The 21,837-nt window shown below is 29.6% G+C and overlaps 1 protein-coding gene across 1 annotated transcript in view; it reads right to left on the minus strand.

The window, feature by feature from the left end:
• Nucleotides 1–4,133: 4,133 nt before the first annotated feature.
• LOC111035692 (H(+)/Cl(-) exchange transporter 7-like) overlaps nt 4,134–21,837 on the minus strand; it is a 38,125-nt gene continuing 20,421 nt past the window's right edge. The window contains exons 15-16 of the mRNA XM_022317417.1: nt 7,568–7,648; nt 4,134–5,225 (exon numbers count right to left, since the gene is read on the minus strand). Of these exons, the coding sequence (XP_022173109.1) occupies nt 5,133–5,225; nt 7,568–7,648 (174 nt within the window). The 3' untranslated portion in view covers nt 4,134–5,132. The remainder of the gene's footprint in view (nt 5,226–7,567; nt 7,649–21,837) is intronic.

Genomic DNA, 21,837 nt, shown 5'->3' on the forward strand with positions numbered 1-21,837 from the left:
CACTCGACGGGAGGGCTGCGGGTCGTTATGGCACCCACCCACCCACCCACACCGCAGCGCAAAACATCATAATGTAATAACACACATAGCTGCAGATTGCGGCGTGTGTCAAGACTTCCAAACCATCCCCGGGGAGAAATAGCGAGAGTATATATACTCCCCACCGCGGCTCCACACTTTTACGCGAGCGCCAAAACCACCCCGTCACGTTAATTTGGTTTTTTTCATATAAATACGGGCGGGCGGGGTACGATAATATGGAGCGGGGGGCTATAGTATGACGTCTAATAATAAGCGCCCGAGATACAAAAAAAATACACATCGTTTGCTACCGAAATTCTAGTTGGACGTAATAGTGCCGATGTACAATTATATTACACACCTGAATATACAGTGTGATTTTTCGAGCACGCTCGCTCCACTTTTTCCTTTTAATCGTACATATTTTATTCGAATTCTGAGTTTTAAAATATTTAAGTTGACCTAAGAACCATATTTTCGAATCGCTGATGATTTTTGTACTACTACTTGAGGATATCCGGTGGCGATAAAAATGTCTATTTTCAAGCCCCTTTTTAACCGAAAATTATTTAGAGGATAATTTTTTTGATAATGTTGTGATGTATATAGGTAAATCAAAATTCTAATGAGTAGTTTCTGAGTTATTAAAATGTTTTTACTAATGATAATAAATAATAATCCTTAAAAATGGTTTTATAAAAATAAAAACTATAAGTAATGTTAGTCAAAGTATTAATTATATTTGGATCATTTTTATAAATTATTTATAATTATGAATTTAAAATCAACAGTAATTGCTAAATTTTTCAAATCGTTTAAGCAACTATCTACTTAGCCCATTACCATATACATAATATTATCCTTAAAACACAAAGTTACATAACTCAAAAATTACTTTCTTAAATTTTGATGTAGATATATAAAAATTTGCAAAACAAATATCTGCTTGATAATTTTGAAATTCTGATTCCAAACTCTGATGCTCCAACGTTTAATCAAATAATATATATTTTATCGATCGAGATTTTACCACAGATTATATTAAACAGTATTATTTTATCATTTAACAGTATTATATTAAACAGTTTAAAATAATCTGTGATTTTACCATGATTTAAGTTTATTAGTTTCGATATCTTAAATCGTCGATTACCTATACGTTTGGCGTTTTCGAAAGATAACTATATAGTTATTATTAGTTCCAAATTTAAAAGCTGAAGTGAATAAGCACTGCACAGGTATTTTGGAGCTTTTGTACAATACGATTTTTTTTTTTACCTCTCGTTTTGAACCTTATTTACTCTACTGGGCGTTGGCGAGGGACGACGATTTTAATATTTTAACATTCAAGCTTTATTAAGAAAATTATTAACTTTCTTCGAAATATTAATGTGGCACAGGATAATAGTATAGAATCACCCGACCAATTCAAATGTTTTACATTGCTCCCCCCCCCCCCAAACTCTTCGTATTGGCGTCGTTTGTCGATGAAGTCTTATATCCATCACCTTTTGCAGAGTATTGTGTGTTTAAGTGTTTAGTATTTTATATTATGTACTCGAAAATAAAGACGTTTACACCAAAAAAGTACAATTTCTGTGTTTAGAATATGTCAATGGTATACCTATGTGCATCGAATCAAATTTGTGTGTCACTTAAATTTTGAGTTGAACTTCTTCATTGTGCAAAATCAAAATCATTAAATTCACATGCTGCACAATTCTGATTTCTGGCAAGTGGCAACCTATATAATATATATTTTTTAATCTCGTTTATACTGAAACAGAATAGATACTTAAACACTTTTTGAAAAATGTCGATGCGTTTTATAATAGTATTTAATATTGAACAAATACTTTATTTTTAATGGCGAAGAATTTCATACTGTATCTATCCGAATTTCAATAAGTAACCAATTTTGTCTCTTCGGTCTTCGCTATCACTAAATGATGGTCTTATCTAAACTCATAACGCTATATTATATAATTATTTATAAAAATATATTATTCTGCTACAGTTTGCGAATTCAGAGATAGAATATAGGTACATATAGTTATATGCGAGCAGCTTCAACAACGAACCAGTGGCGGTATCTGTGGGGGAGGGGCAATGGGTTGATCCCTCGAGAGTTGGGCCTCGCAGGTTTTATCCTATGTACGTAGTATAACTGTATCTTTAATAATACAATTTATTGTCAAATTAGCATAAGAATAAAATAAAAATGAATAATATTACTGTTGAAAAAAATTCAAGAAGTTGATTAATGTGTGGCGTGGTGGGGGGGCTCTGTATCAAGAGTTTTAAATTTACTCTCTACTCCTCTCTCCCCTTACCGAGCTTCAGATACGCCACAATTCATAAACATTTAACGACGGGTAAAAAACTTAAGAAGCAAAATTATATTTTTTTACCAAACATTGATAAATTTAAAAAAAAACGTCAAAAAAATTTTACACCATTCGAAATAACATGAGTATGATAATATTATTATAATATTATGTAGCGTGTCGTTCAAAATATAATGGTCGCCTTGATATAATGTTATATATAGAGCTGCTGTCCAGTCGAAGGCTGATGGCCAAGATGACGATGAATAACAATATTATGATGTTTTAATTCGACGCGAACAGTTTAAGAGGACGTGCGTAAATTTAGACGTTATTTGCACCTTATAACCCATTATATGACGGCGCATTTTAATTAGTTAATCTCCGTGGGACGACTGATGCACCCGGCGAGGCTGTGAATACAAAATACTAGACAGGTCGCTGGCGACGACGAGGCGGACCTGTCGATGCAATATCGCGCTACATGGCTACGTCATTTGAGCACACGCCCAACCTGCAGCGAACTATATACAGAGCGATTCGCCCCCTCGCCCCTTCACCGAAGCTCGCCCCCTTTTATATCTTTTTTTCGGCAACGCAGTAATTCGAAATCTGATTTCTGGAATTTTTAAATATACCTGAGGACGGTATTTTTAAACTATTGAGATTATTACTCACGCGTACTATTTAAGAAGTGGTGAACTGCGCAGATTCAAAATTAGTACTAACAATATAGTATAATATATGTAGGGCCCAAATGGGTTTGGAAGATAATATGGGGTCTAAATAAATGATTTGAACATTTAAGTAACTTGTATTAATCTATCAACCTTTGTAATAATTTTTAAAAATGTTTCTATAATATTATAAATACTTAATCCAATATCAGGTACATATATTTTATATTTTTAGGACAATTTTCATTAGAATAAACATTTTAATAACTGAGAAACCACTAGTTTGAATCTGAATCTAATAAATCAATATTTAAGAAAAAAATATTCACAAAACAATTTACTGTAAAAACGGGTGCTTATTTGAAAAACTTATATTTGTATTACCACAGAAAAAATAACAATAATTTGAAAACAATGTGGTCTTTATATATTATACTTTGATACTTAATTACTACTTACTTTGAATAACTTTATCATCAAAGGAATATCCAAGGGGAGGGGGTGAAAATGCTTGTTGAATCACTCTGTATTTATACTTCACCGCATTATATTACAGTATATAATCTACACTTATGCTAAGAAAAAAATGTTTTATTTAAAAATCACGCAATAAATTAATCCCTTATTATTCAAGAGAATTCGTTTTATAACGTACCTATCCAGTGTAAACAGAACAAGAACAAGAATAATACAAATCTTTTAGTATATAGGTATGTTTTTTCGGATACCGCGAGATTTTTATATTATTATATTTGAAAGGACGTCGTTTATACAAAAAAGACACAATATTAAATATAAACATTTTTCATAAAGACGGAGCACGTAATACATAAAATATTTCACGTTTATATTTATACCTATACCTATACCTACTGGTGCAGCTGCTACGATATTATTGCGTTATCATTTATTATTCTTTGACTAACCCTCTTCGGATATTCACAGATGAATATTACAACCTGCAGCTTCCTTTTGAAATTGTTTTTTCTTCACGTGCACCTTCCTACGATGGTAATTTTTGCGCTAATGCCTTGTTTTAAATAATAATATACAAGACAAAAACGCCTTTTCATCATAATTATATCAAGAGTAATAAACAAAAACATGATTTTTCCGACTGCACAAATACAATTTATTTTATCCTATTTTAATTTACAAGCTAAGTATGCCATATAATATATGAGCTTAGATTTCAGATAAATTGGCTGAGTTATACCTACTATAACAGACAATAGACTATAGTCTATAGTTGATAGTCGATATAATGTTGAATAAAAATAATATATTATCTATCGACTGATGACGAGCCTCACGATGATGTTATCACTTATCTTTCTTGATGCGAAATCACAAATAAATTGAAATAGAAAAAATGCTAATACACCATGACTATATTTTTTAGAAATTAAATAGAGAGTCGGAGACCGAAGGCCATCGCCGATGTTTATTGTTTATAATATGGTTGATAATACGATAGGTAACTAGCTGCTAAGTTTACGTATAAGTTACAAGTTGTAAGTCGTATAGGTAGCTATTAAAAGTACATAACATCTCTTTTCTCTGTTATAAACTAAAATAAGCTATTTTTAATACTTTATAAGTGTATATTTTATAATTCCTACTGCACAATTAGTGAACTATACCTACTTGCATTTTACAACAAAGCCTGTCAAATGTAGAGTAATCGTATTTCAATGTAACGTTTTAAAATCCATCAAAGACGCAAAACAAATGATTGTACAAATATAATTTTAATTTAATCATTGAATAGGTATGTAATAAGTGGGCTATTCAAATGTTAACAAACAAACACACCTAATATGTGCACAGCTGTACAAGTCAGTGTTCTAAAATAATATTTTAGACATGATATGGCTATTTTTTTATTTACAATATATTTGTACATACTGCACAACGAGAAAATGGATCATCGAAATTTAAACACACACGAAGATGTGTAAAAGGAGGAGTCCAGTGACATCCTTTCATAAATTCGAAAACGTACGTCTTAAGTGCAAACGTAAGTTACGAGTATACATTTTATTTTTATTACCATTATGATTTGTCCATAAATAATATTATGTACGTAACAATATATTGTATTATTTTAATACACATTGACCTCTTTCAGTCCCATTGTGGCAGCTTTTCTCCAAAGTCGAAATTTCGCCAAATCCTTTCGAGTTACGATACCGACCACCTAAAAAAAAAAAAAATACAATTTATATTTTATTGATTTTTGGTAATTCAGTTCATTATTTATGGACTTTTAAAAATATTTATCGATTCCCAAATTGTTTATTTTATGAATTGTATCTAGTCTACGGTGTCGAAAATATAGACAACATAGTCTAATGGTTTGGGCAGCTGAAATTTTAAATATTTCCTAAATACTCGTTAAAATGCACTTTATTAGTATCCCTACATATTAAAACAGATTGTAGGTCAAGTCCACAGAAACTTCAAATCAGCCAAACTTCATTTGGTATTGGAATCCAAATACCTGAAATATTTAGGTACAACGAGGATACTGATGCAATGGTTTTCTTACATTTATTTTTGGTTTCGGCGTTAATCCAAATAACTTGTAGTGTGCTCAAAACTATCGTAAGTATGGTGTCTACAAACTGACAAAAAAATAATTTTTTTCTGGTGATTATAGATGATTTTTTTTTTGCACTATTTTAGGATAGGTCTGCGGGATATCCGGGAAGTGTGCTGGGAACAAAAAACGTATTAACCAGCCACGGGCGTTTAATTGAAACAAAATTATGCCTAATCGACAGTAAAAGTTCACTTTGATACGGCAACGCATTATTAATGCATATAGGGGCCAGCTTGCTAAATACTTAACTAGCTCCAGGACGACGTTGACGTCTTAAGCGCTTATCGCAAACTGCGCGGACGACCGAATGTAGTTCGTCGCGGCGACAGCGGCGGCGGCAAACACACCCTCCTCGTAGGTAGGTAGGTTGTATAAATAATAATATGTATAATGCGTATTATACGTGGTTTTAATCTACCTGCAACCACGTCATGTTTTTATACGAACCGTCGCAACGCCACGAACAATAATTCATAATTATTTTCACGGTAAATAATTTGCAAAAGTGAACTTAACAAATTATTACGTAACGCACTTAACGGCGAGGTGTGTTTCGAGTTGGGTTTTCCGTTTAGAATAAAGGGCGTACGACTCGTTGTATAGTAGTGGCAGTCGTCGAATGTGCACAAGTTTTTGTCCAAAGAGCAGACGGGATCTATACCTGTACCGTGCCAAGCCGTTTTCAGTAATTGTTAGCCGAGAAAGTTATATTAATAATAATATGTTAATTTCTGTTGGCAGTATTTTTTTTAATTGCCGTTCGCGTCAATTGCCTGGATGTAAACCGTTCTGGAAAGTTTTGACTAATATACGCAGTGTGCAGGAGTTTTATTTCCCGGATAAGTGCCTTATGCCATCCTGCTGAATCACACACTGAGCATTATACACACTATTCATTATAGCTATTACGTATACAGCTACAGAATTATGATTTAGGTAATGTTTTGTTTTAGTCAATGTATATTTATTTACGCTGTTCTTGGGTCTCGACTCTCGAGTGCACCTATAATATCGGCGAGTTTGAAATTTTAACGCACATGTATTATTATATGCATATAATACAAGTCAACACTATTGGGACTACAAGGGTAGGTTAAACAATAAGGGCTAATAATATATAAATATATTATATACATTATCTATGTTGTTCGATGATTGATACTATAATATGTAACGTTTAACGAGAACAAATTAAATTAATTTGATTTTTAAATGTTTATTATCCAATCTCTTTGATATATATTAATATCTTACGTAAAAAAAACAACCAAAATTGAATTATATAATTTGTTTTTACTTCGAAAAGTATTTTTGGAATTAATATTTTAGTTCCTTAATCACTTAAGGACTTAGGATGAAGGTAAATATTACTCAACTAGTAAATTATTCGAGAGTTGATTAATGGTAAAGAGAAAAAGTTAACTAGACTGTGCAGAAGTCTAGGGACGCAAGATTATTGTAAGGAGTGCCAAGGTACATACTCATTAGGGGTTTTAATAAAAATATCACTAAAACAAAACCACCATAAAATCGAGAGAGAAATAACATCAAGTATTTTGTCTAAAGGGACATTAACACATCTACTTAACTAAATTAAATGTTGAAAACAAAACTAATTCATTTAATCATTCGAGCTTTTATGCTAGATGAACAAAGACAAAAGTTTAGAAAAGTGAAACAAGCTCTTTGAATGAATAATTAACGAACAAACTGATAATAATAATATAGAAGCATTTAGCTTTCATGTATATATATGTAGAACATAACTCTTTGTGAATAATAGTTATAATCCAATTTGGGCGGAATAAGGCCAAGACGCAAAAAAATAAAAATTTGATCACTACTTCAGATAATAATAGACGTGAACATCACGACATAATAATAAAAAAAAAATTGTATACTGCGATATATTTAACATATTATTATTTTCGTCATACCTCGTTAGTGTTGTTGATAACAACAATGTGCCGCAGTCCCAGAGTGCGAAACAATCTAAAAGTCCTTGACAAACTTGTTTCCTAAAAGAAATAAAAAAATTAAAAAACTGTAATTATAAGATATGTATAATGTATGTAAAAATGTAAGTAGTATACCTATACGTAAAATGTAAAATTTTTACAACCTCTTTAGTTATTATTTGTAAGTAAACGTGTTAATGTATAGTTTCGATCTGCTATATAATTTGGCTTTAGCCGTTTAGTACAAAATATCGCATGTGCTCTCTCGCACTTCAATATTTAGAGCAAAGATTACATATTATAATTAACCGACAGCCAAATGCTTAGGAAATCGAATATAAGGACCTCGAAAATTGTTTTCGTCACCAAATAAAATTGTTTTGATTTTTCGTTCAGTAAACATTCTGTAACTATTATCGGTTTTACTAAATACTCTAAGCCAGCGGTTCCCAACCTCAGGTCGTGACCCAAATTAGGATCTCAGAGGTTTTTGTAGTGGGTTTAAAAAAGCATTTACTTTACTTACATATTACAATATTTTCAAGAACAATAATTCCCTAAATATTCTAATAGTAAAATGATCGAGGAAGAAAATAATTTTAAATAAGTTAAAATATAAATTAAGAGGCACATCTCAGTGCGTCCTTATGTCGTATCATCGTACATTTGTATACATTTGTTTTATTTGGGTATTTGAGAATAGATAAACATATTATGTATTTATAATTTTGATGTTAATAAATAAAAATTGTGTTTCCGAGTATGATTTTTTTGGTTCAAAGTTAAAGTTAAAATGTTTGGATCACGTTCATAAAAGGTTGGGAATATGCTGCATTCGAAGCTCTAAGAAGAAAACATTAAAATGTTTATTGATAGTTATTATACGCACGCTGTTGGTCTAGTCGTTCGTGTCAAATCAATTATCCGGCACATGTCATGTCACGAAATCGTAAATTTAGATACATATATACGACATGAATTATTAGGTATTACGATTTACGAATGGTTGAAGACAAACCGTTGTTGAAAACGACATAAATAACGATCGTTTTATGGCTGGAAATATTTTACTTTTTACAATGGTAGGTACATTATTCACATTATTGTAATTATTTGTATGGTCACCTACAGTTGTTCGTCTTCTATAGGGTTACAATATGAAAAATAAAATATGATTGTACTAATTTATATCCCGAAAACGCCCGCAATATAATGTCCCATATCCCGCATATCCGGTGTGTTAACTGTATGGAAATGAAAAATATGAATCTATATTAAAGCATTCAAATAATAATATACGTAAAAATGAATTATTTTCATAATTTACTCAATTTATGTTTTTCCTATTTTTAGTACATATTTGATGATGCCTTGAGGTCTTAAACTTTTTAATGGCAATATCTTGGTTTTGCTCTCACGCCAGGGACACGGACAACGGAGGAAAACATTTATTTTAAACTGTTAAAGTTTAAGTAGATATAAAATATTAGACAAATATTTTAATCAATAATATTTAAAGTTTCAATAGCGGGAGTGGAAGCAGAACTCATCAGCGGTTTAAAATTGCTCCCTTCGCAGGCCTGTATGTATCACAAATATTTTTCTCGCACTTTTAAAACCTATATATTAACAGTTATTGATCCAAAAAGCCCGTGGATAAGTTAAAAAGTAGTGGTATAAATCGATTAAAATTTAAAAAATGAAAATAAAATATTTGTTAAAACAATAATATACGCAACAGAAAAGGTTCAAATCTCCACACATAGCATTTTTTGAATTGCAATAAAATTACGAAAATTATTAGATAAAAGTCTTTATTTTTAACTCTAACGGTCTATATAGAAGATTATGTTTGGATATTTTTGATATTTTAAATTAGTGTAACAACAACTTTTGAGTAACATTGAATTACATTTTCTAATATTTGGTATTAGAAATTAAAATTTGATGAATATTTAACTACAAAACAATTTTCAAATTTTAGTGATTTTAAAGAATTTCGTCAAATTTAAATTTAAAAGTTAAAACGCTTATAAACAAAATTTGTGACATTGTATTTTTATTATTTCATAACTGCTACAAAAATAACTTTTGTGGAAACTTGCATTTAACTTTCGAGTTTTTGACCGAGAAACGAAATGTTTAAAACATAAATAAAAAAATAAAAAAATATTTGGTGAAAATGTCAAGTCTATAAGGTTTTATTCCTTTTTGAATTACAGCAAACAACGGAATTGATTTTTTCAAAGCTGATTCAGTGATGTAGCATACATATTTATTATTTATGTATACCCTTAGTTTTTTGTTAGTATTTCCAATTGGGAATTTCCAACTTTTGGCATTTAAGTACCAATTAGATGAAATTTTCTACCAGAAACCTCTTTCAATGTAGAAGTTTGAAGCAATTTTTCTGCAGATTAAAGTGTTGTCACTCGACAGACACAAAGAAAAATAAAAAGAACCAGATGAGTCGCTCTGCTGTATAGGTTGTAAAGGTGCTGTAGTAGTTGACGAGTATACATCGTCATTGAGACATTGAGAAGGTCATTGACCTAAATAGAGATGTGTTAAATTTGAACTCAATGATAAATCATTGTATGTGGGAGGTTATGTCAAAAGTAAAAAATGTCTAGTGCTTTTAAAAATAACCAGGAAAAAAATTCTCTCGGTTAGAAAGTTTGTAAATTTAATAATACCTCTACAACTGTTAACAAATTTTGACAAACTTACGAGCGTTTATAAATTATTTTTTAGTTAAAAATGAATGAAACGTTAAATTTTTTAGATGTATTGCTTCAAAATATATCTTATATTAGGTTTCTCAAAAGTTTATCGTGTCACCAAAAAATTTTAAAAGTATATTTATGTTTCTATACATAAGTTTAGAGCACCTTATAAAGACCTTATGTTAGAACACCGTTGTGTCCGTAAGTTAATACGGACACAACCAGTAAATGGTTATGGTTGTTGACATTGAGATATAAATGTATTGTCTTTAGTTACTGTTGATTGATATTATGATAATTTCTTATTGTATTAGTATTTAATATAGATTCGTCTAGCCAAAATATTAGTTACCAAATTCTGTTTAAATTGTGTTTGGAATTTATTATACTTTATTGCGTTGCATCAAAATACGTATAGAAACCGAGAATTAAGCATGCTCGTTGAGTGAGATTTTTTAACTTGTTTTTTTTTTTTATAGACATTTTAAGTTCAATCTGGGCGCAATTTATTTGAATTAAATTAAATTAAATCTATTTCAACAGAAAATAAAGATTTTAGTTTTTTTTTGTTATAATTTAATGATATTATTCGTGGAAACTTTTAACGTATATTATTAAATTTTTTACTCGCAATGACGTTTCCAAACTCAACGATTTCGTAAAATTTAATTCAACTTATTCTATACCTATAGTTGAAAAAAAATAAATCTTACAATATAATTAGGTAGTAATATAGGGTGAAAAACCATCTTCGCTTAGAATCGTTTTTTGTAAGCAATATTTTATTATTTAATTTAAATTTAACACATTTATTACAGTGACTTACTCTTCAACAACGAGATACACTCGACAGCTACTGTACAGCAGTGATGCTACCTTCTTCCCCCTATTTTTTTTTTTTAGTTTTAGCTACAAAATAATTTGCACATTTTCCTAAATACAATTTTTGTGTGACTAATTTAAAAAAAAGTAAAATTAAATAAATTGCTCTTCGATGTAATACGCGTATAACGTTGTTGGGTAGTAATAATATTATAATAATAAATATAAAACATCAGAAAACCCTAAATTGGATTTATCAATTTATTCGTAGTAGGTATTTAATTATTTTTTCATATTTTCAAATTGCCTCTTTTTTATTTGATTCAATTATAATATATATCTTGTTTAGTTTCGATTAATATTGTAAGTTATGAACAACTAACGAGACTGTAGACACAAACATCAAAAACTTAATAAAGAAAATATACGATAAAATACATGGTTTTATTTTTAAGTTATATTAAAGAATATAATATATAACCCAGAATGTTCTTGGCTAAACTTTAATAATAATCATCCCCAATACATAATACCCACGTGGCTATGTATATATTGGTTCAGGGTTTTGACATTTTTGACACTTTTAGTCCATATTGTTAGTTTGTAGAATAGTACAAAGTCTCAAAAAATTTAATATCGGTAAAATATTCGTATTCCCTGACAGACGACAGTTAAATATTTTAAAGGTACCTATTATAAGATAATATTGTGTACATAATCATAATCAAGAAGTTTAATCATAAAATAATTAAAACGCACCAAGTATATTTTTTCACTGTTTAATTGCAACAATTCGTTCGTTTTAATTGAATTTCAAATGTTATTTAAATAAACAGATGTACAATGTCAATGAATTAGTTCATGGTAGTTGGCACAAGATAGTATTATTTTTATTAATTTGGAGTACATTCTCACTTGAAAAATGAATAAGTTATAAGACGTCTTGTAATGCGCAAAACTAAACATTTCTATAAAATGATCTAAGATGAGATTGTTGGACAATTTTAAAATTTAATTTCCAAAGTTCCAATTCAAAACATTTATAATGAAATTATTATTATTCAAGGTTTTTGAGATATTTGAAATATATGAAATACATTTGAGTTAAAATAAACCTTTTATTAAGATTTTAAGTCTCTTGACATTCTTATTTCTCTTAAAATTTAAATTACACATTATTCATAAAACAAAGGAAATTATTTATTTATTTATTTATTTTAGTCGAAATTCGCATTTCATATTATTATCATATCCAATGCAATCATTTCATTAAATCCTAATAAAAACAATTTTGAATACCGATTTTTTGAACTATCAACTGGTTAATATTTCTAGGTATACATTTTAAGCCTTAATGACTTCCAATAAATTGTCAAATGCTCAAGTTTTTATCAAAGAGTGAGTCTTTGTTTCTATAACAGTAAATTAATAGATTTATGTTTATTTTAGTGATATTTTTTTAGTAGTCAAAAAATATTTATCACTCATGACATGACAATTGTTGTAAAGCTGGGCGCACACGAATTACATACCAACACAGGTAAACTAATATTTTTGAACGAATTGCATCCCCGACGAAATCCATGTTACGTTTTTATCTATAGTTGAGTGGTTCCTAAAGTGATATTGAAATAATAAAGATATGTCAAGTTATATAAAAAATTGAAGCTGAGAAATCATAATATTATAGGTATACAACTTCATACCCAAATATAAAAAAAAAAATTTTAAACTGAAAAGTCATAATATCATAGGTATAAATCATAAGTCATCATCATATTAATTTAATTTTGTCTGTATTTATATTTATTGGCCAATATGTTAACATAATCTTTAATCCTGATTTAATTATTATTGTTTTTGTTAAAAAATTTAAAAATATCGTCAAAATAAAATAAAAAATAAATTTGGAAACCACTAAAAACAATATTAAAGCAAAAAGTAACATGGATTGCGCCGGGGACGCAATTCGTTCAAAAAGGTTGATTTACCTGACTTGGTACGCAATTCGTGGCATCGGGTATCACAGGGTGCCTCGGTATTTCTTTTTTATCAGTACCTACCGTATGAATTATTGACCTTCATTAATAATTGTTTGCTGAGACTACGTCCCTTCCCTACTGCCAAAACAAAAGAGTAATTCATATAATAAAATAATTATTATACATTTTGTAAAGTATTGACAATTGGGCATTGGTAGTTTTTAAAATTAAGTATTTCTTAGTGGGAAATGGCCAATGGGCATGGTGCATTGTATAAATACAAAATTGTAACACGTCCTGACTACTAAATAGGTAGATACTATCATAATTATTGAAAATAGGAAGAAGTTGATGAGCAAACAAAAGGGCTCTAACTATTATGGCAGGATTTTGGTAAATTAATTTCGTATCTTATGTAGGATCTGGAATGACGCCCTCGCATAGTGATCATATCTACCGAAGCCCGGTGGAAGAAACTTTTTGAAATTAAAATTTAGGCGACTTAATTTTAAAATTGAAATGGGGCTTCTGGTCATAACCATGTCATTGTCGATTCAATTGTTGATCCTATAATTCAGAATTTAGAGTAAACATAATTTGTTTACAATATAATTTCTGAAAACATTGATATACATATAGATCGTGTCTTGAAATGTATATTTTGAAACTATCGATTATTACCATAATATTATGCGTGACGTCAAAATGCTAATGTGTGCGAATAATATGTATGACTAACCGTTATTTTGAAAAATCCTGAGATCAAAATATGATACTATGAAAACTTGTTTAACACGAGAGTAAAAAATATAAAAAATAGTTCGTCTTTTATAAACCGGTTAATTTATTAATTATTTGCATGAAAGTTGTTTTGCTGAAGATAATTAATGTAAGTATTATATGCAAAATTTTTCAATCAGTTTCTCTGGGTTTTTTAAAATGAGATCATATAATATTGAAAACCTTCATCATCACGGCTAGTCTCGTTAGATGTTATATGTTATGTTGTGTTTGTTTGTTGATGAACTCCATAGGTTCATCGAGGTTGCAACTCATGGGTGTCTTATAAGTTGTGATCAGTAAAGGAATATAAATTATAGAGATCATCGGGTAATATATTAAATAATTATTTTAAAACTTGTTGGGATTTAACTATTTAAGTGGGTATTATGGTTCTTACACACATATATACACTTCTGTTACTTCTTAGTTTCGCAAGATCACTATTAAGATAAAATAAAATAAAAAGTAAGCCCGTCAATTTTATAACACAGTGTTGGATTGCGTTCGATAAAATTATTTTAAGACGCACGTAATATTGCGAAAACAAGTTGATTAGGATTAATTAATAGGTAGCATTTGTTTTTAATGTTTAGGTTATAGGTTACTGCACCTACTTAAACTATCAAATTTAAAAATTGTATTTAATTGATCCAGTTTGAATGTTTTCTTAATAATTATGTATTATATATTTATGTATTTTACGTCTCAAACGTTTTCTTTCAAATTTCCTATGAATTGTAAATGGTCATAAATAAAGAGAAAAAAAATCAACCATGTATAATATATTTTCGATGTGCACTATTTCAGAGATAGGATTTATAAAAGCTACAAAACCAATGGAATTATCGTTGATCTAATACACTGTCACAACATAACTGTCATAACTAGAGTTTAATTTTTGGACAGGAGTCAATTTTATGGCGTAAACAACGCATCGATTTTTAGCTTAAAGAAAATCATATTATGTTATTACCGCTGTTATATTATCTACATCTTTATAATATTAGGTATGTGTACAAATAGTTTAAAAGACGTAAAATTCAATTCGAAAAATGTCTTATGGGTTAGTTTATGACCGTTATTATAATTTGTTCTTATAATCATCGCAGTTATAACTTAAGTTTATGAATATAATTAATAATTAATTTCACGATTGACGACGGCATATTAAGTTGGTTATTTACTGTAGTATTGGATGCCGACGTTATTATTTTGTTATTGTGGGCAGAAGGTACTTTGTAACTTTTGTGAAAACCGATTAAAAGTTTGATACTTTAATCTACTAATAATACAAAAATAATGTGTTATTTTTCTCAACGAATATCCTGAGAAAACAAAACTAGGTACCTACTATACAACACCATCGTTTCCCACTTGATGGAATATGAGTGTTATAAAAACACATATTGAATTTTTACATCGAATTTTTTAATCGCATAATAGTAACTGGAAATGAGCAAAACGAAAAAAAAGACGTACCCATAAATTATAATACATTATTAACTACCTGTCATCATCCTCCATAGATTACAAACGCTAGAATAAAATAATAATAATATTTCGATAAAATTCAAAAATACCATTGTTTGACTCGCTGTAATAATAATAATAATAATAATGGTACATTATGAGTTCAACGCCAAATTATAGTTTTCTACGCGCACTCATCCAATAATACACCCATAACATCATACATAGGTAGATACTCGAGGTATAATAATTTATGCGGCTATGTACCCACATCATGAAGTGCACGTATTGAAAAATTATAATATAATATTATTTTACGAAAAGTTTTCCGCTATTATATAATGTGGCGGCGATGGTTTATCTACGTAATAGTAGTTATTCTACTTGTCGGATTAAAAATAATGATAAACCACACAATATAACCGATAAGGGCGCACGAAAACAACCTCATGAAATAATAATATTATATGTCCGGTCCGCCGCTTTTTTTTTTTTTGTTGTTGTTTGCTCTCGACGGGCGATTGGCGAATGAAATACAGAGTCAACACAAATCCAAATCCCAGTGATAATATTACATTTGCAGCGAATGAAACACTCAGATTTAAGAGACAAAGATGTCCGAGACAGAAAAGAAAAAAAAACACACGATGGGTTTCAAGTGCTAGCCCGCAGTTATAATGTTACAAAATATGAATAATAAACGAACGACGTTGGACTGTGCAGCCACCGCCGCCGGGCTACCCAGCGAACCATGGTTAATTCTTTTTTTTTTTTTAATTGGAAGATCTCTACACTTATTAATAATTATAAATTTTAATGATAATTATACGATTTCCTCGTTCACTGCGCTGAGCCCAAATATGTTTTTAGATGATGTAGGAGTGTGGGGCGATTTACTAACATATGGAATAAATAAACATTTATATTAAATAATGGGTATAGGTGCACGGTAATTCTTCCAATAGTATAAACACTCAATATTTATAAAAACATTAACCATTTTGAAAAGATTTTTTTTACAGCACATTTAAAGTTGTTATCATAAAACAACATTTTTGAAAAAATAATATTTTTACCTCTTAATACCATTATCATTTTGTATGTTTATGTTTTTTTGATGGACAAAATATATTTTTTAAACTGATATTCCGAATGAGCAGAATATTTTTCCGAGAGCTTTGATTTATAAAAAGAAATTGCATTTAGAAATACTACTGGCAGAATAAATTTAAAATATACATCATATAACTTTGGTAAAATATATAACTACTCAATCAAAATTCGAATTTTTCACACAACTCTCAGAAATGTACTCTGCTCCAAAATGTGAAATAAAAAATATATATTGTAATTGACAATGGAAAACAAAAGTGTAAGCTCACATATTTCGAGGAATGTTGAACCACTTGCCACTTAACTGTTCTTAGATTATGTTTATTATAAACTTTAAAAATGATATTGTAAATAAATAAAAAATATTATTTCTTCAATATTCGATATTTATAGGCACCTACATCAAAATGTGAATAAAAGTATTCTGCTTGAGACTATATTATATGGAATTGAAACTATAAATTGTTCTTATATTGGAAAACCAAAAAAAATCTCAATAACGAGAAATTATGAAAATCAGATTATTTCCATAAACTGTAGTGTTATTTCAAGCTATGTAAAAACCTTTTTTTCACCAACAAAAAATTGACAGAGATAATGTGAAATATAGGTTCATGTTAAAAAATGTGCCCAGTAAAAATGTGAAATATTAAAAAGGTCAATAGTATTATATTATACACAATAATCCCTTTATTTACTGTCATGCGCACCTGATTATTCGTATATGTTTATAATAGAACTCATTTTAAATAGATTATTATTTTCGTATGTTAATCAAGTTTTTAAATATATGTACCTAACTATTTATATTTTGAGATCTTTGGAGTTATTCAATTTTGTATACCAATAATAAGATAATAGGATGATAGGTCCATGTAATGAGATTGGAAGTTAAGAAGACTTTGGTGATTTGAAAATTTTAGTAACTAATATTCATTTTTCAACATTTATGATTTGTGAAAGTGGTAGGATAATATATTAACGATAAATACAAGATCCAATATTGCATTTTATATTTTATATTTTTTTATTTTAAATTAGGAACATCAGCATTTATAAAAACAATATCCATTAAATAATTTCTAGTAAAAAGGAGGGTCTCATATGAAAAATTATTTTAACCCACAAACTCTTTTACCATATCAAAAAATTCCAAAAATCAGAATTAGAAATGTAGAATACCTATATGTATTATTAAATAACACAATTTTAAATGTAAACATTGTTGTAATGGTAATAATTTAAAAAATGGAAGCTACATACATAGAAAAAAAAAATTTTAAAAAATAAAGAACAAAATGTTGGTGGGCATTACGTTTATAGATTTCTTACACATTCTAACACAAATGCGTTTAACTCGTACGATATCTAAAGGATAACGTAATTATTTTATCCAACGTATTTTTATTAATTAAAATCCTAGAAAACATAGGCCATCGAGTGTTTTTTAGTAGGCTCTTAACTGTGTGAGAGGGCGTGGCTAGTTTGGAACACTGTATGTGTGGCAAGGATTTGCGACTAAGAAATCGGGTGGTCACCCATCCGCCAACTAGTGGCACCGGCTGGTGCTGGCAGTCAAAGCACATTTGTCACTGAAACCAGACACCTTGCCACACCAAGCCACCCGGTGTATTTTAGGTTTTTCTGAATAAAGATATTCTGTCACATAAAATGTGATTGTTTATCGGCGATGGATTTTTCAAACTGGGAATATCAATAGTAATTTAATGTATCGTTAAATTATTCATTCTAAACAGCTGTTATTGTTGGGTAAAAAGTCGAACTCAAAATACTTGCTTTTAGTCAACATACTATTCAAATAATAAAAAAAAGAGTAGTTACACTTTCAAAAGTATAGAAAATCATGCTCTATACATACACTCACAGACTTCCTCGTTTGAGGTTTCTGAAAGTTTACAGATAATGTCGATGTCGACGTATCTATACAAAACGAGAAACATATACTTAACCTATATCTACATGATAATGTATATGAGGTTTAGTATGTTCCCACACGAAACATAGCAGGTAAGCAGGTACATATGTAAGTTCCCACACGAAAAAAAAGTACACTCGTACAAAATGCTAGAGCGAGTTGTTATCCTAATATACCAAAGTCAACAAAAGAAGTTCATCATACTTTAGTTATACTTTTGAGGTTATTTAGTGACTAATTACATCGAAAATACCAGTAAGTGCACCCCCAAGTGTTTGGGCTAGTGCTAGTTCTGATACAAGTTTTAAAACGCTCGCGAAAGTTTCCATTCCGAATTAACCTCAAATTTGCATCATCATCATCCAAATATATTCAAAACAATAAAAGTTTTAAAAATGGTTCATGTATAAATATAAGAACATCAGATTTCAACGGACCTCAAAAAAGAAGTGAAAAAAAAAGAAGAAAAATAAAACTATCTCAATACAAAATATCAGATTATAACTGAAAAAATAACTACACAGTGCGTGAAGTGTTTGAGCTTTCGCGATAAGCCAAATAAAAATTGAATTTTTCTATTACTATAATTATTATTTTATACCTATACAAATAATATGTGATGGACCTTACCTAACCCTTATATTGTTAATTTTTACTATATTATATTATATCGACTAAATTCAATTAAAAATTGGTTTGGGTCTTTTTTTTATTATACTATGCAAAAACAAACTAATTTGAACCGCACTAACTACGTTTAAGTTGTCAGTCCTAAGTGTGAATAAAGTGGGAAGGAAGTTTGTATTCGGTATAATTTTTTTTTTTTACTTGCGTGTAAACATACCCTGAGGTGATTTTTACCTGCCACATATATCGTGTGTGAACTTACATTCGTCCACACATATATTATATTATTATCATATAATACGCGTGTACAATAACTAATGTCATTCCGTCTATAATCGAACATAATTCAATGGGCCACCCCAAAACGGCATCACACTAAATCGGCTGCAAACACGACCGAACAACACGGCGGCGTGATAAATACGCGCCGTTGCATTATGCAGCATTACAATGGTTGACGTACAATGTAGTAGAAAAAAGATTAAAGTAATTTAGTGCCGATAAAACAAAACCATACGCGTGTACAGACAACTATACCACGGTATATTATATGCCAGCATTATTCCATGGCACGAGAGTAGGGCGCGACCGCACGTCGTTGTTACGGCTGAATAATATATTTATTTTAAATCAGCGATAATACGAGTGGTGCGTATTATACGATTACCCGTATACATAATAATATGGGTCGTGTAAAATAAGAAGAAACCGACTGATTGATTGACACACGTACGCACAAGGTCGAACCGTCGAGTTTAGAAAAACTTGACGTTTTCCAGAGGTTTCTCCTACATTGTTATAATGTGAGCGTGCACTCGGAAGGCGTTCTTGTAATTCCAACAGCCTGGGGGTTGAGAAGGGGTGTCGTGTCAAATTTGGCATTTTCGTTAAGGGTTAAAAATTTGAAATGTTCAATCAGCAACCACTGATCCAGTCTCCGAGCGGTTTATTTTTAATTTGTAGACCGACACTACGGATCAGATTTTAAGTGTGATTTTATTTACAGGATAATTCACCAAGCATGCTCATCCCCTATACATTTTTCTTCAATAATGTAGCTATTTAAAATCTGATTTTCGGAATTTTTTTAAATATTTTTGAGATCATATTATCAAATTCTTGAGATTTCTTTAAGGAGTGTCCTTTGTTTAAGGAGATAAAAATTTCTGTTTTTTCAAATGAGAACGCCCCCCCCCCCCCGACCTCTTTTCAACTAGAAGTCACTATTTCAGTGGATATTTTTTCTGAAAAATCTGACGTATGGGGATCAAAATTCATAAGGGTAGTTTTTGAGTAATTTAGTTTTGGGTTTTAAGGATAAAAGGTTTATGATGGTGATCAGTTTATAAGATATGGGGGATTATGGTGATTTAAAATGTAGTCATTTATATTAATATATCGACTATCAACAATAATGATTTGTAAAAATGTTCCTATACTATAATAAATACTAGTTCCGACATTACGTATATTTTATATTATTTATAAATCACTAACATTTTAATAACCAAAAAACTACTCAATTAAATTTCGAATTAGATACTTCAACATTTTCAAAAAAAATATTTTCTAAGAGAAATTATCCACATGTAATTAACAACAACAACTTAATTATGTAATGTGCTAAATTAATATGATAAACGGATAATTGCAATTAGTTTTCTACCCTTAAATATCTAAAAAAAAAAAAATAGATTGATATAAGTTCAATGACTATAACGATATAATCTAAAATAATTTGTAGAAACATCAATTTTGATGGAAATAGATAATGATATAATAATTAATGAACTGGTTACTATAAGTAATGTATCAAGTAAATATTGTTATTGTAATTATTATTATTATTTGTTAAACGTTGATGTAGTAAACTGTTTATTAAGCGTATGCGCTTAAATTTATATTGAATAAAACGACATGCTAAACATTGTATTTGTTATTTATTTGAAATATATAACACAGACAACTTTTTTGGTAGATTGTTCAAAATTAAATCAAATTAAATCAATAACTTTAAACGAGAAATTCCAAAAAATGAGTGGCAAAAAATATTCTACTAAAAAAAATAGAAAATTATTACAGCCTAAAGTTGTATATCGGTATTGTATTAAACTACTAGGTATGCAATAAAACCAAAAATAATATGAGAATAAAACAGAAATATGACGTCATGATCAGTGCTCCCACAAGTTGATTGGACGAAAAAATTTTTGAAACACTTTCCAAACAAAAATTTATATTACATTGATGTAAGTAAATAGTGAAGGTGAAATTGAAAAGTGGCCTGAAAATATCAGTTTGCCTGTTTAGAATTTTGGAGCCTCTCCGTCCCTGAATCGCCCTGTATACCAGATCTATCTGGTTTTGGAGAAACTTTTATTTTTTTCCCCACTCAAACGCATTAAAAACCTGTGTTTACTCTGTCGTTTATTTTCCTGGTCGGAGATAAACGGACTGCTAACACTACAATATACATACATATTATTATTATTATTATTATTATTATTATTATATTACCATGGTTACGATAGTCACGACGGCCGGACATAATTTTGGCGTATTGAGGTGTTACACGTCCAATGTATATCTAACAGAAACCTCAACGTTGTAGGTAGTACCTACCTATACCAGCTACACAAAATTATCACGAAAAATACATAAATTAAATGAGTTTTTTTTTTTGTCTTACGCGTTTCAAAATCATGACTAATAATATGTCGAAGATGAGGAAACGAGTTAAAAAATATATTATTGTTATATTATACATTTTTTTTTGTCCATAAGGAATTA

This window comes from Myzus persicae, unplaced genomic scaffold (genome assembly GCF_001856785.1).
Source record: "Myzus persicae strain clone G006 unplaced genomic scaffold, MPER_G0061.0, whole genome shotgun sequence".
Lineage (NCBI taxonomy): Eukaryota > Metazoa > Arthropoda > Insecta > Hemiptera > Aphididae > Myzus > Myzus persicae.